Below are 16,457 nucleotides of genomic sequence, written 5' to 3'. Positions count from 1 at the left end.
CATGCCATAAAATCCACCCTTCCGAAGTATACAATTCACTAATTTCTAGTGTATTCACAAAGCTGTGCAACCATCACCAGTAGTCAATCATTTAAAAAATACTTTTATTGATATTTGAGAGAGAAGAAGGAAGAGGGAGAGAAAGAGAAACATCGATGTGAGAGTGAAACATCAATCAGCTGTCTCCTGCATACCCCTTACTGGCAATTGAGCCTGCAACCCGAGCACATGCCCTGACTGAGAATCAAACCAGCAACCTTTAGGTGCAAGGGACGACGCCCAACCAACTGAGCCACACCAGCCAGGGCTAGTTAATCATTTTTTAAAATCCCATTATAAACTCACCAACCTACTTGATGCGTTTCAATCCATAGCAATTATTCTTTTGACATTCAAAATTTTCAATCTTAGCCAACTGGCACCTCTTTAAACTGGCTCCTGAGACCTTTTGACACACCCCTAGTAAGCTTTTTGTTATGAGAAGATATCCCTGGTTCATCGTGTTCTTTTCGGCTCTAGCCCAGGATTCAGTCATTTCTCTCAGAACTGTGGTTCCTCTAGTAGAAAATTGTATATAGAGGCAACAATCTGGACACCCAGCATGCTCATTATTACTGGTCATTGTTTCTAGGCCTCACATATTGATTTTCACCTCTTCAGTGGAGCTAGTTTGTTTGCTGTGTCCTGTGATTTATAATCCATGAAGAACTTGGCTGTTGGTGATTTTCAGGAATTAAACAATGTCTTATTCAACTAATGACTCGTGTGAAAAATACTGTTTGAAAATCACCTAATTGTCAGTCATTGTTTATTTTAAAATTATTTCCCTTGGGGAGAGTGTGTGGCTTAAAGACTCAGATTAAAAATTCTTACTTCGCCTTAATTATAGCCAGCTGAATTCCAACATGATGCAACTTGCTCATGTTAAGATAGGTGCATATAAGATGACTTAAGTGTCAAGTATCAGATAAACGGTTAATTTTTATGGGGTGTTCAATAAAATTAGAGCCTTCTTAGGGGAAATTATTTTTTAACCTTTGGGATATAAATTAATTACCACAACATTATTCAAGGTCTATATTTTCTCATAAACCAATAACTTACTGCCTCCTATTTGGATTTCCAGCAGTCAGTGATGTGGAGTGAAAATCAACAGTGTTTTTTCTTCTTTTTTCTAACAGCTTCTTTTCTGACTAATCTTTCTCAGGAAAAATGATTGAAAGGCCTTGTATTATTTCTGGCTCAAGGACCTATAAACATGTCAGGGATTTTTTGTTAAGTTATTAAAACACTGTCAACCCCTTGAGTAGATGCTTTTAACTATCCGATATACATTAACAGCTCTGAAGGAACAAATAAATATTAGCATCTAACCAAAATCCCTTGACTGCTTTGTAACCAACTATTTTGTATTCGCAGCACATGCCTTTGAAGTGTTCTGCTCTCAATCTCCCTAAATCAAATTTCCCTTTATTGTGTTTATTTAAGTGAGAAAATGGAAGCACTTAAGAATGTTTTTATTCTGCCATAGGTAACCTACTTATTCAGAGTTCCCCAAGGGCAAGAACATCTTTTTTTCCCCTGTGCCCAGAATTCTATAGGTCATTAATACTAAAACAATGAACAAGTGTATCAGTGCAAGTAGGCTGTAGTAGGTCCTCTAAGTGCAAGGTGTCAGGTTAATCACCCTGTGCTTCATTACCAAACTCTTTCAGTGATCTTAGGCGTCCTCAAGGTCCTACTGTGAATATTTTCATCAACTTTATTTTGTACTTTATTATAACACTGGATGATTTCTAAATTTTTTAAATTGATTTGAGAAAGGGAGAGAGAGAGAGACAGACAGACATAGATTTGTTGTTCCACTTATTTATGCATTCATTGGTTGATGTTTGTATGTATCCTGACCAGGCATCGAACCCACAACCTTGGCATATTGGGAGGGCGCCCTAACCGAGTTATACAGCCAGGACAACATAGAATGATTTCTGATCTCTACTGTTCACACTTCCTTTGTGCCTTCACTTTATCATAAGTATTTTATATTAAGGGTATTTCTAGTGAAATGATTTTTATCATACACTGTTCTTTACAGCTTTCCATAAATGGATTTGAAATAGAAGTTACGTTCCCTTTTTTGAAAATGAAAAAAAAGTATAGTTGACCTCATCTGCATAATCATCTATGGAATAATTTTTGTTGGACTTCAGTAAAAGTTTATGTAATGTAACTAATAGAAATAGGCTTTCCTTTCCTTGTTTCCCATCAAAGTTAACAGTCTGTATGCACGAAAAGTAATGGCAAAGGGCTCTTTAAAAGTATTGATACCTAAACTACTTCTGGTCTTTTAAGTTGAGGAAACCTTTTTTTCATTTGTGCTCCTTGACAGTCTTTTCTTAAGTGCTTTATACTGGTGGACTTAGAAGTATTTGATGATAATTATGGAAGAACTAACAAGGATGCTGACATTAGGTTTTTGTGTTCATGCTGCTTACAGTTGCATGGCTGATGAGACCCCATTCTTGACATACCATAGCATTAAATGGAGGTACTTGGAAGGTACCGAAACGCTGGTAGTCAGTTTTTTGAAGTTACATTAGTGTGAGTATACAAGCTATTTCTCATTCTTTCTCACTTAGTTTTATTTACCTTTCTGTGAGTAGAGTCTATATCCTAGCCTGATGGGGTTTTCAAAAATGAAGACATGCTGTTTATCATTTTTGAAAGGAAATTTAATCACTTGAAAAAAATCAGAGCTGAAGCCTTGAGGGGGAAAATCGCCATCCAGTACATTCTCAGAGATTTCTTCTTATTGTATCTTTGGTTTGTAAGATGTCCGAAGGAAAGGACAACTTGCATTCTGGGAGTTTAAAAAAGTTATGACAGGAAACAAATATATGGCTTCTGTATTTAAAGAGATTTTACACTAGGATGCTATTTGTTTTGAAAATTTTGTGTTCTGTACTGTTTAAAATGTTTTTATCTAACATTTAGTGAATTGAAGAAATGAAGCACGTCAGATTCCTGATTAAAGACCACACTATTTACCATTTAATTAGTAACTTTTCAACATAGTTTGGGTCCCAAGTTCAGTGTGGAAAAGCCTAACAATTTAAACTAATGAAAACGCAAAATACACGTTTTGGGGTTGATAAATGCTTTGTTTCATCAAATACATATTACCCCTTCTCTCCAGTCTTTTTTTTTTTTTTTTAAGAGGTTTAAGGAAGTTTGTAAAAAAAGGAAAAAAATCCGTACCCAATTGTTACCTCTCTCCGTATTTATTAGAGAATGTGAAAAACTGTTAACTTATGAAACAATTACACAAAGGTTCCATTTCCTAGGCTCCCAAAATCTGAAACACAGATATATAGAAAATATACATTAAAAATTCCTGTTCATTGCAATGTGCGAAACCAGTTTCAAAATGTAACTAACCCTTTTCCTCATTTTTTTTTTCGACCCGCGTAAACTAATAAAATCAGTTGGGCTTTCTTGCTGAATGCTTTTTTAAAAAAATTAAAATAAATGGTTCAGTAGTTGCTCTAGGATCACCCTTCTACCCCTCCTCTTGCCCACATACCCACTAGGACTGCCAAGCCTATTTTCATTTTATTTCAAAGAATTTTTTTTTTTTTTTTTTAAAGCGAAAGCAGGGGACGGCGGGGTTTGCTAAATTTATCTTCTTCTCCAGCCACGGGGATGAAGAAAACACATTTACTGCGGGCGGGGGTCTGAGGGCCTGCAAACAACTCGAGCAGGCGCCTCGGCCAGGACGGGCGCGGACAGGCAGTAGGTCTCCGGGGAGGGCCCGGGGGGCGGCCGCGGCCCACGGGAGACGGTGGGGGGCGGCCTGGCCGGGCCGGGCCCCGCGCGGGCTTTACGGCCAAGGCGGCGGCGGCGGCGCGTGTGTGGCGGCGGCGGGAGGGAGCGGGGAGGAGGTGGAAAGAAGGGGGGCGCTGTCACGGAGGCTCCGGCCCCCGAGACCCCGCCGCAGTGAGGCCACTGGGCGCCCCGGCCGCGGGGCGCTTGCTTCACCGACCCGGGGCTCCAGGGGGACCCACCGGGCGGAGGAGGGGGCCTCTCTACCCTTCCGCATTTTCCTGGGTCTCTCTCCCGGGCGGTGACGTGACGTGCTGACGGCGGGCCCGTGCCGGGGAGCTGGGCCGCTTTTTGTCAGCTCCGAGCTCGGCCCCTCCTCCCTCCCTCCGCCCGCCCCACCAGCCGGAGCCCGGCCCAGTGCTCCAGAGAAAGGCCGGCCTGCAGCACCCGCCACCGTCGCCGCCCGCCCGCCCGCCCGTCCGGTGAGTTCCGGGCGCTGCCGCGGCCGCGGGGCCTAGGGCGCGCGCAGCGGCCTGGTCCCGGCCTGGTCGGCGGCCCGCAAGGCGCCCTTCCGCGCTAGGCCGGGCGGCGTGGCGCGCGGCGCCGAGCAGGCCCCGAGGAGGCCGCAGTTAGGCCCGGGGAGGAGCCCGGCTGCCCCGAGCGGCGGCGGAGGCGCGCTCAGTGAGCGGGCGGGGGTTGGGGGAGGGTCGCCCGGTGGCCTGGGAGGCGGTTGAGGGGCCGCGGGTCGACGCCGCGGCCGGCCTGGGGCACCGCGGAGGGGCGAGGCCTGGCCGGGAGGCGAAGGCTGCAGGCGTGAGGTGAAGGCCGCAGGCCGACCGGGCCGATTTTCGCTATGTAAATATCGGCGGGGGGGAGGGACGGGGGACAAGATGGCGGCGGCTCGGCGCCTGCTGCAGGGGACGATTGAAGGGGTTGCCGGGAGGGGGAGCCGCCATCTTGAAGGCGGTGTCGGAAGAGAAAATTCCGCTACAGCCCGTGAGGGGGGGTTGGAGGGCGGGCTGCGGCGGCGGCGGCCCCGGTGACGGGCCCCGGAGGCCTGGCACGGCTGCGTGTACTCGCGGAGGGGGCGTGCTCTCTCCCCACGGCGGCCATTGCCCTCGCCGCCATGATAGGCTCCAGGCGCTCGGAGGCAGCGCCACCTTCCTGCCCTGCCTCGCGCAGGCCCGTGACGGACTGTTGCTTCCGCTGCATTTTAACTGAACTGCGCAGGCGGCCATCGCCGCCTCCCGGGCGCTTGGCCATCTGGTCCCTTAGCGTCCCCAGCCCCGCGCCTTTCCCTGGCTCTTTTAACCACCCAAGGGCGGCCGGGGCGGATGGCAGCTCAAGACATTTTATTATCGGCCAAGCTGTTGGGGCGCCCTCGATGTGGTTGTTTTCCAGCAATCATTGACGTCTCCAGTGTCTAAATAAAGCAAGAGAAATACAATTGGTTAGGAAGGAAGTTCTCACCACTCTTTATCCAATAGGGGAAAAAGTGAAAATGCACATCACGAAAACGGAGGAATAACATTTTAAAGGAGCCTTTTGAGCTCATTTACTTGGAAATAATTTTTTTGAAAAAGGTGCATTTAAGCTATTAGTGATCTGTTGGAAATATTTCCTTTTTTTTTTTTTTTTTTTGGTCCCAGGAGTAAGGGCAGAAAGTTTTATTTTCTTACTGAAGGACAACATAATGTGATGCGGTATTTTTTGTTCATGTACCTATCATGGTATGTAGGAGTCTTTATTTGATTTGAAAAATTCGAAGGTGTAATTCCATCCTTTAAAGTACTTTCGCTTGCATACTGTACAACTCTCCAGTAAACTCGGAGCCCAGTCACAGCGATACCTTGTGCTGGGTGCTTAGAACGATTAAAACGGTTCTTGTAATGTAGTGTGGCTGCAAGAAGTTAGTTGTTTAATGGTAGATGAGACGACGTGAAGTGCACTGAAGTGCTGCGAGAAAAGTACAAGCAATTACTGAGGTTTCAGAGGAAGGCAAGGTTTCCTTTTGGAGCATCTGGGGAGCGTTCCTGACATTTTGAGGTTACTGAATGATGGATAGGACTTTATTAGGCACTGGTGGAGGTGGGGAAAGGACATTTCAAGGGTGAATATTCTACGGAAAACAGCAGGTATTTACAGTTTGGCTGGGGTAGGTAGGGGAGTGGTGGGAATTCTGGCCAGAAAAGGTAGATGGTAGAAGAGCTTGCTTGCCAGGTGTTAAGGCTTATACCCAATGGGGGAGCACAGGGAGCCCTCAAGTAGCCAGGCTTTATATTCGATTAGTACCATTAGACTAGGAAAAGTTTCAAAGTTGAGAAATAATGAGAATAGTAAGTTGATCAGTGTTTTCACTACTGGGGTGATTAAGAAGAATATTCAGAAGTTAAGCCAATTTTGCTACTTTTTCAGTGATCTATTAGATAGCTGCTCCTTTTTTTTATCCTAACTTCTCATTTCAGATAACCTTTTGCTCAGTTATTATTTCTCTAGTAAACAAATAGGGAGGTGTTTCTGACTTTCCATTTACCAGATGAAAAATACAGGACTAGTGTCGTGGATTACTTTACTAAAATGAGGAATGAACCTGTAAGCATTCCCATGGTAATTTTGTAAGAAATCAGTTTTGAGAAGTAGATTAGAGAGAGGAGCCAGTTACTAAAAAGGCAGTAGCCTTCAGATGGCTGTTTGCAATCCCTGTTCTTCCCCCCTGGTGAGAGTAACAGAGTTTTTGTTTGAGAGAATAATGAAGGCTGTTTGCTAAGTGAAGCCTCGTCATGTTGTGCTTACATCTTTGCCTATTATAGATGCACATGTGGGGAATGTGTGTCCTAGAATTTTATGATATAAAATACAAGTATTCACTAGAAATTTGTTTCAGTTTTCCCATTCCTAGACTGCTGCAGGTCAGAGTATTGATGCTCCGTGAGAGGACGAGAGGGAACTGGAGATTCTCGTGATTGTTGTAGAGGGCCATGATTTAGAGAAACAGTGCATTGTAAATGGAGGCCCACTGGAAGCAAGTTGCTAAGGGGGGCTGGGTTGTCGAGGTGGTAAGAGTAAACGTACACTTAGAAGAACCAGTTGCTTTCTATCTGGACAGCTGGGAAAGACATAGAAAATTGCTGCACACACAGTACAGCAAGAGTGGACGTTCAAGATAGAGATTGTTACACTCAAGTTGAATAATGAAGAAGACAGGTAAGTGCATAGTTTAGAAGGATTTCTATTCCAAACAGTTACATATAAAATGCTTTTTGCGTGAAAGAGTAGACCTTGATCTGGAAAACTGACTGGTGGGAAACCTTATTATCCTATCATCTTGGATAAATGAAGTGTTAGTTTTTAAGTTATGTGGATGTTTCAGATAGGTGCAAGTTTCCTTTTTTAAAAACATGCTCACAATACATTAAAACAATTTTTTTCCACATTGCTTTTTGTAAGTGCTTTCTCTCTAACACCATCTGTGCTTGTATTGTCACTGATGACCTTTTTTTTTATTATCTATGTGTGTGCACTCACGATTCCAGACTTTTTTACTCTTAAGCTCTTCAACCCACCCTTGAAACCCCTTAGCATTGTCAGAGATTACCTAATCTTTTACTTAAGTCAGGGTAGATGATCATCTGATCATTTGCGGTTCCTTCCTTCCACGTCATGCTCTTCCTCTGTCTCTACCTAGGCTTTCCCTCCCTCTTGTTCTTTCCCTGCAGGAAGAATTGGCCTCCTTCAGGCCCAGCTGCTCTGCCTGTGCACCCCACCCATCCCAAGGGACTGAGCTGTCCGTGAATCTTGCTATTGCATCATTGCCTTCTAAACTCCACTGGTGCCTTTCCCTCTCCTTGTAAACGTTCCTAGGTTTGCTCATTGTGCAGAAAACCTCACCTGCCTTTTTTCTTTCACCAGTACTTTTATTTCTTTTCATCCCACTTATTCCTAAATTGGGTAACTGTTCCACAGCATGTCACCGGGTGTGTCATATAAAAGTGTTCCCTGTCTTCTATCATGAGATTTCCCTCAAGGTCACTCCTCTATCCTTTTTTCTCAAATCTTTTCCCCTGGTTTCAGTGTTTCATACCATGCCCTTTCTTTTAGTTTCTTATCTAGCATTTTCAGTTGCCTACTGACCATCTCCACCCAGGTGCCCGGCTCTCTCAACATGGCTGAAACCAGATTTATCTGGCACATAGTAAATAGATATCCAATACTATTTATTGAAAAAAAATGTTTTTTTAACCCAGAGCCTTTGAAATAACATCTGCTTTTGGCTTTCTTTTTCTTAATGGCATCATTATTTTCCTAGGCTTATTTCTTCTCTGTCTCAATAAAGCAATATGGACATCTTTAATTTATTAGCATTTAATCTATTATGTTTTAATCCTCATCTGAGGATATGTGTTTTTTAAAAAAAAAATTTATTTTAGAGAGGGAGGGAGAAGGGGAGAGAGAAACATTGATGTGAGAGAGAAGCATTAATCTATTGCCTCCTGTACTCACCCTGAATGGGGATAGAACCTGCAACCTAGGAATGTGCCCTGAATAGGAATCGAACCCATGACACTTCGGTGCATAGGATGATGCTCCAACCAACTGAACCACACCGGTGGGCCAGGGATAATCTATTATATTTTAACTGTGTTTATATTTTTGTCATCTTTTCTAAACTCATTGTAGAAACAGTTTTATTCTTGTCCCCAAGCAGTACCTGGCATATGGTCATTATCTCCAGAAACAATTATTTCAATTATTGGGTACAGAGAGTTTTATGTAGTTGAATAGTTTTCAACTATTTAAGCCGTCTAGTCAGTGTGTCCTTTGACCAAGGGGTCTACATATTAAGGTACACCACATAAGTTGAGTAACCCCCACCCCATTGTTTAACTATTTGGGGTTAATGTAGCCAGTGTAATTCTTATTCATGTGAAATTGTTTTTTCAAACAATGTTTTATAAAATCCAGGTATCTTATAACTATGTTTACTCAAAGGGAGGTCCACTTTAAATTATAAAATATTTCAGAATTACAAGTATCAAATTACAAATATTTCAGAGAAGCAGGTATCACCCAGATTTAACAGATCTTACTGTTTTATTATATATTAGCTTCATAACATTTTTTGTTTGTGTAAAGAATGAAAATCTCATAGATTCAGTTAGAGTACCCCTCATTTTATTCCTGTCTTTTCTTTGCAAGAAGAAATCATTGTCCCAATATGTGTGTATCAGAAACAAGTGCATATTGCTTTGCATGTTTTCACTTTACATAAACAGTATCATACTGTTTGTCATTTTTTTCACTTAGCACTGTGTTTTTTGAGATTTATCCATGTTGTATGTGGGTCTAGTTTAGTGGTTCTCAAAGTGTGCTTCAGGAGTTCCCAGGGATCTCTTAAGATTCTTCCAGCCGCATTCTTCTGTACATTGCATGGGTACTGTACAGAGGCTATATGACACATGATGTTATAAATTGAACACAAGCAGCTAAGGAAATCCAGCTGACCTCTATTAAGCTTGTTTTTAAAGAGGTTTGCAAAAATGGAAAACAATGTTACTCTTTTCACTATTATTTTTTCCTGAAAATAGTTATTTTAAAATAGGTGTTATTTATGTTTACATACAGTGGGTTTATTATCTTTACAAACTTATAAATATTTTTAAAATGTGTCATTTAATTCCTAATGTGAATATAGATAGAACCCATGTAAACAAAAACTCTTTGAGGGTCTCAATTTTTAAGACTGTGAAGGGATCTTGAGACCAAGAAGTTTGAAAAATATTGATCTAGTTCATTCATTTTACTTGTATTTCAGCGTATAAGTATATTGTGGTTCATTTATTATGGTGGGGCCATTTGTTTTGCAATTTTCTGTAATTCCAAACAGTGCTGCTGTGAACATCCTTGTTAATGTACAGGGTTCTTCTCTCTTGGGATTGTAGTCGAATTGCTACATTCAAGAGTCTGCATTTGTCACGTTTACTGGGAATTGCCAAATTCTCAAATTTGACACTCCCACCAGCTGTGTATGATGAGCCTCTGTTTCTCCAGACCAGTGCCAAAAGATTACACTTCATAATGTTTTCCAATCTCTTGGGTATAAAGGGTACCTCATTGCAGATTTCATTTTGCATTTCTTAAATTACTAGTGAGGTTGAGCTTTGTCCCCACATATTTATTGGCCATTTGAGTTTTCTATGACTTGCTTATGCCTATCCCTTGTCCATTTTTCATTGGGCTTTTGCCTTTTTCTCACTGGCTTATGGATAGTTTTATATGCTGAATATTAGTAATTTGTAATTATACACACTGAAAATACCACTTGCTAGTCTGTGGCTTATCTTTTAACTTTGTTTATGGAATATTTTTTTATGTAGGACTTCTTGATTAGAAGGTAGTCAGTTTTCTCAGGTTTTTTCATTTATGGCTTATGTTTTTTTTCCTTATCCTCCAAGGTTGTAACAGTACTGTGCTTTTTCACATTTAGGTCATTAATTCACCTGGAACTTTTTTTCTCTTGTGTGACATAGGGATCTTATTTTAATTTTTAAAATTTTTATTTTTATTGACTTTAGAGAGAGGAAGGGGGAGAGAGAGAAACATCAAAGTGAGAGAGAAGCATCCATCAGTTGCCTCCTGCATGTGCCCTGACCAGGTATTAAACCTGTACCTTGGGTATATGCCCTGGCTGGGAATTGAACCTGCCACCTTTTGGTGTACAGGACAATGCTCCAACCAACTCTACTTGGTAGTACAAAACATGTTTATTTCTGATTTCATTTTTATAGTGACAAAATAGAAAGAAAAATATCCAGTTAAAACTGTCTGTTGAGCAGTTACTAATCACCTAAGTCAAAATAAGGTGAGGACCCTGGCCGGTGTGGCTCAGCTGGTTGAGGATTGTCCCATGCACCAAAAGGTCACCGGTTTGATTCCTAGTCAGGGCACATGCCCAGGTTTCGGGTTTGATCCCCAGTAGGGGGCTTGCAGGAAGCAGCTGATTGATGTTTCTCTCTCACTGATGTTTCTCTCTCCCTCTCCCTCCCTTCTTCTCTCTAAAATCAATTAAAAATTTAAAAAAAAATAAAGTGAAGAGACCTCCATTTGGGCCATAATATATTAGGAAATGGATATGATGTACAATGATGGGAATATAGCAGATAAGTTTGTTATGGTGCTTGGGTGAATTTTTTAGAGCACACTAAATATTGGGGAACTGCTGAAGCTTTCTGAGCAGGAAAGTGCTGTGATCAGAGCAGTGCTTTGGAGGATTAGTCTCCCTCATTACTTGGCACCGGCCCTTACTTGTAGTAAGGTTCCTAGTCATTTGTTGTGGGAGTGGCAGAAAGGAGTGAAAGACCAGTTGAGAGGTTATTTTTGTCCCCCTGGGGATCAGGACATATGAAGCTCAGAGTGAGCGGTGACAGTGGGAATAAAAAGGGACAGATTCCTGAGAAGTTGCGGACAGGGAATGGACAAGGTCTGACAACCTGACTGAATATAAGCAGAGAAGAAGGAAAAGTCCATAGTGATCATGTCAGGAGAAGCAGGGCTTTATCCTGATGAAAGTGCTCAGCAGACAGTTGGTGGGGGTGCTAGGTGCTGAGTGTGTGTATTTGGGGAATCATCTTTGTATTGGTGGTAGTTGAAACCATGGAATAAAGAGAAAGCAGAAAAGGAAAGGGCTGAGGGCACCACCCTGGGCAAAGCTGCAATAATGGGTGAGGGGAGGCAGAGTAAACAGCAGTTGGGGAGGTGGGAGGAAAGCTAGAATTCAGTTTAAAGCAACAGAGGAAGGACAACATTTCAGAATTGAGGGGGTTAATGATCAGTCCCAGCCCCAAGAGAAAAGCTGAGGGGGACGAATGCCAACAAAAGAAGCTGTTGTGCAGGTTCAGAATTCTTAGAGCTGATGGGCTTGGGTTTATGTGGGGAAATTTGGGGAGGGGCATTTAATACCTTAATGAATCGCATTTATTGCCTTCTTAATGGGCTTACTTTCATGTTAGTAGTGTGTCGTTATGCTTAGAAGCTTAATGCACGTTTATCATTTTGCAATTACATTTTTTTAAAGGTGAAAAAGAATTCTGGCTAGAGGTGATTTTGATGGGGAGAGAGCAGCAACTTACTCAGCATGTACCCTTTCCATTTTTCATAGTTGAATATGTTTTTCTTTATTGGTCCTTTAAATTTGAAGCAGTTTGAATAAATAACATGAAACATGCTCTTTCTTGAAAATGAATAGAGTATGGCTCAGAGTTGACATGTTGAAAATCCATTTACTGATCCTGAGTTTCTCATGGATATTTCTTTAAGGAATATACACATACACACAAATATATATGTTTAGCATCTGAAAATAAGCATATATAGATAACCATGTTTTGTAGCAAACAAGTATAATCAGAAAAAAAGAAAAAAGGATAAATTGCTGTGGAAATTCACAGGAGAGAGAGAGAGTTTAAGCTTTTTCTTTTTTGGAGGGGAAGGGGATTTTGGGGAAAGGTGTTCCATCCAGGTAGAAGAAACCTTGAGTCAGATACAGAGTTTGGGGTCTTATGGGGACATTGGGCATTTTTGTTTGGTTGAACTGTGTGTGTGTGTGTGTGGGGGGGGGTGCTTGAAAAAAAGTTAGGGAAGATGATGGAAAGATAGTTAGGGGCCCGAACTTAGAAAACGGCAGGAGTTTGAACTTTATTTGGAGGTATCAGGGAGCCATTAAACTTAATTTTTGAACAGAGGAATGACATCACCTAGCTGATGCATTATAAAAATGACTCATTTGAAATTTTAATAACCTGCAGTGCTTAGTTATCAACAAAATGATAAAGGTGAAAGAAAGATGTGTCTAATAGTACCATTTAGGTTGGATTAGAAAGTGAAAAAGTAAAGATAAAGACACCAATGAGGGAGGAGGTTTATGTAATACTTACAGTATGAGTAAACCACGATCCTTGATGTCTGTTCTTCTGAAACAGTCATTAGTATTAAGTAGTATATTATTTTATTGTCTAAGTTCTTTGTGTTGTAAGTTTTGGATTAAGTAGAAAACGGAGCCCTAGCTGGTTTGGCTCAGTGGTTAGAGCATCAGCCTGTGTGGCCAAGGGCATGTATCTTGGTTGCAGGCTTGATTCCCCAGCCTGGTTGGAGTGCATTTGGGAAGCAACCAGTTGATGTGTCTCTCTCACATTGATGTTTCTCTATCGCGGGCTCCCTCCCTCCCTCTCTCACAAAAGCAATGGAAAAAATATTCTTGGGTGAGGATTAAAAAAAAGGAAAAAGAAAACAGAGCATTAAGGTCATTGTGATGTCTTGTAAAAACTCAAGGCAGACAAGGTTTTATAGCTGGACCTCAGAAAGGTGTAGAACCAGGAGCTCAAAAGCTATTGGTAAGCCTACCTTCCCTGCTCCCCCTACTCTGTTTCTCAGGAATTCACTGGATTCTTTTTTATTTGTAAACTTTATCTCACTAGTCTAAGCCATAGTTGGAAAATGGCCTTTCTCGGCTCTTATTCCTGCCACCAGGAAAGAGAGACTGAGTGGCCCTTGCTCATGGTTTCAGTTCTGAGGGACATGACTTTGATTTTGTTGTGCTCAAAGATGAACTTATTTTTACCATTTTTTAGCTAGTGCCAATCAACTACATGGCCAGGAGAGTATAAATACACTGTGGGAATTTACTTCTCTAGATCGGAGGGTTAGTTAAGAGATGTCATTATAAGTTAGGCAGAAATCCCAAAGGGTGTTTACTATAATTATGCACTTCGCGTTTTTACTGATGTTTAATGTATTGGTTGAAAGCAGACTACATTAAATTTAGAGAAGTAATATGAAAATCGTGCAGAAATTTCCCCCCAGTAAGGTACTGAGTGTGTTTAAGTTGAACCTTAATAAAACCAGTTACCTTTGTGGAAAGTATGGGGTGTATGGACTGAGAGGAAATGAGTGCTGAGGTGCTGGAAATATTCTATATCTTGATCTGGATAGTGTAGTGATTACTCAGGTTTAAGCATGTGTCAAAATTCATCAAAAAGCATGCACTTGATGTATGCAAGCAGTATCTCGATTAAATAAAGTCTAGGCAAAATTGACTTGTTTGATTTATCTGCCTTACCTTGTCTTATAGAGGTCTATATATCATTGGAAATCAAGTTCCCTTTTATTTTAGATACATATATATATATATTTGAATATATCTTTATTGATTTCAGAGAGGAAGGGAGTGGGAGAGAGAAACGTCAATGACGAGAGAGTAGATAGATATGTTTTTGATAGATGTTCATCTGTCACATGATTTTGAGCGTTTCAGAAATGTAAATATCATGGTGCATTTTAAATACATGATATAAAAAAAGTAATACTTGGTTTACTTTTTTTCCTAATTTAGGAGCTGTGACTGATGAAAATTAAAGGCCATGGATGAAGATGGACTTGAATTACAACCACAAGAGCCAAACTCATTTTTTGATGCAACAGGTATAACTACTTGGGTTGTTCCACTTTCCAACTACAGATTTGGATTTGGTTATCAAGTGGACAAATTCCCAGACTCTCACATTGATATTCACACTTAGGTATCTTGTGTCAAGTCTACAAATGTTAAAGTGAGCACATTATTCCCCTCCTTAAAAATTTGGTTTCCTCACAACCAACTCTTACATTCTTGTCAGTAAGAGCAGCAGTATCCAGACCTCAGTGTTATCTTCAGCTACTCTCATCTTCCCCAGTTATAGCGCTAGGTCCTGTTAGTTCTCTCTTTGAAAATGTTGCTTACATCTACTTTCTACCACATAGACAAGCTGTATCATTTCATTCCTAGTCTGCAATAACTTTTAAATTATTTTTCTTATCTTAGTGTCTCTCTTTTGTAAAAAAAAAATAAATATTTTTACTGATTTTAGAGAGAGAAGAAGGGAGAGGAGAGAGACATATTGATGTAAGAGGGAAACATTAATCGGTTGCTTCCCACACACACCCAGACTGGGGATTGAACATGCAGCCTGGGCATGTGCCCTACTGGGAATCAAACTTGCAACGATTTGGTACATGAGACGATGCTCAACCGACTGAGCCACACACTAGCCAGGGCCTTAGTCTGTTTTATTTAGCCCACCAACCAGAGCACTCATCGTAAAATAACATATGGATCATTTCCTTATCTAACAGGTAAAGTATAAACCTAAGGGCCTCTGCATTCTGACCCCATCCTACTTTTACAGCCCTGTCTTTCACAAATTGACAAGAGGTGCCTTTTGCTTCAGGAAGACAGTCTTACCTCCCTAAACTGTACAAGGAAAATTAAATTCATGAAGTTCTAAAAATAGAAAAAAATTATTCACAGTTTTAGGTTATCCATGGTTCCAATTATATAACATCGTAAAGTGATTACGCTAGGTTTTATGATGCGAGATGGTTTTATATGACACTAGCTAGCTACCCTTATAAATAAAATATTAATGAGTTTTCCATTGGACTTAAAATGATCATATTGCAGTATATTAAAGTAGCAATTAACTACATCAGGAAATTAAGTATTAGTGGTTTTTTATTTTAACTTTAATCTCTAAATCCAGTGTGTGTGTGTGTTGGGGGGGTATGTGTATGTGTATTTTTCTTAGCAGTTTGGAATAAATAGTCTTTGACTCAAGTTTGGTAATTTCAGTTTGATAATAAATGCAAAGTTATAATTCTTCTTTCATTAGAATATGTATAATTAATGTGTTTGAAAGAGAGATGAAGCTCTTTGAGGAAAAATGTATAGTATATGCCAGCTTACTCTTGTCACGAGCAAGCCTGGGTCATGAGCTAAGTGGTAGATTGAAGGGCTATTTCATTTTAGCCCTGGTTGTTAACACTTATGGTGTTTGTTTATCTTTGAGCAAGTCACTTAATCTGCCAGGGCCTCCATTTTCATTTGTCTTAATAATAATGAAACCTCTCATTACAGTTTTTCAGAACACTTCCCATACATTTCCCATTTGATCATCACAACAGTCCTGTGAGGTATGCATGGCAGATACTACTGTCCTCATTTTACTGATGAGGAAACCGAAACTCAGAGGTTAAATGACTTGCCCAAGGTCACAAAACTAATAAGTGTCCAAACCCTTTTCTCTGGTTTAGATTTTTTAACTATTGCTCTTGCCACTAAATGCTTTCATCTTTATATCTGCAAAATGGAGATTACAGTGATCTATTGTTTGATGTTAATATTGAGAATATTGAAAACAAATGAGTATAAAAGCATTTAGTAGAAGTTCTATAGAAAATAAAGCAAACATACTTTTTATAGATGTAATTAAAATAGATATTAATTGGCTTTAACATTTTCTACATTTTTAAAGGTTTTTTGGCCCTTGATCATTTGCGTTTGTTAAACAAAGCCATGTGTCTCTGTGAGGGCCTGGCCAGTGATACACAGTCATTGAGTTAGGCAGCTGCTTGGATTCAACCTGATTTGAGTCATATCCAGAAACACTAATTGAATGAATTACTTTTTAGCTAAGATTTTTATAAAACCTCATTTGCTTTTCTCTGGACTAGGAGCCAAGATACTGGATTTGATTTGTTTTATCTTATGTTGTGTGTTTTGGCAAGGATATCTGATTTGGAGTCCCATTTGTGGCATTTATTCAGAG

General features: G+C 40.6%; 1 protein-coding gene across 6 annotated transcripts in view; it reads left to right on the top strand.

Moving 5' to 3' along the window:
- ZFX (zinc finger protein X-linked) overlaps window positions 1–16,457 on the top strand; it is a 75,182-nt gene that overhangs the window by 37,265 nt on the left and 21,460 nt on the right. For 3 of the 6 annotated variants that reach the window (XM_016209294.2, XM_016209295.2, XM_016209290.2), the window contains exon 2: window positions 14,207–14,295. In XM_016209294.2, the coding sequence (XP_016064780.2) occupies window positions 14,235–14,295 (61 nt within the window). In that variant the 5' untranslated portion in view covers window positions 14,207–14,234. Of the gene's footprint in view, window positions 1–3,726; window positions 3,793–6,928; window positions 7,027–14,206; window positions 14,296–15,766; window positions 15,823–16,457 lie in introns of those variants that run through there. The other 3 variants (XM_087829433.1, XM_016209291.2, XM_016209293.2) reach the window with 3 other exon arrangements.

The sequence above is a fragment of the Miniopterus natalensis genome, chromosome X (assembly GCF_054644295.1).
Source record: "Miniopterus natalensis isolate mMinNat1 chromosome X, mMinNat1.hap1, whole genome shotgun sequence".
Classification (NCBI taxonomy): domain Eukaryota; kingdom Metazoa; phylum Chordata; class Mammalia; order Chiroptera; family Miniopteridae; genus Miniopterus; species Miniopterus natalensis.
Note: the sequence above shows the minus strand (reverse complement) of the source record. Positions and strands in the feature narration are given on the sequence as shown.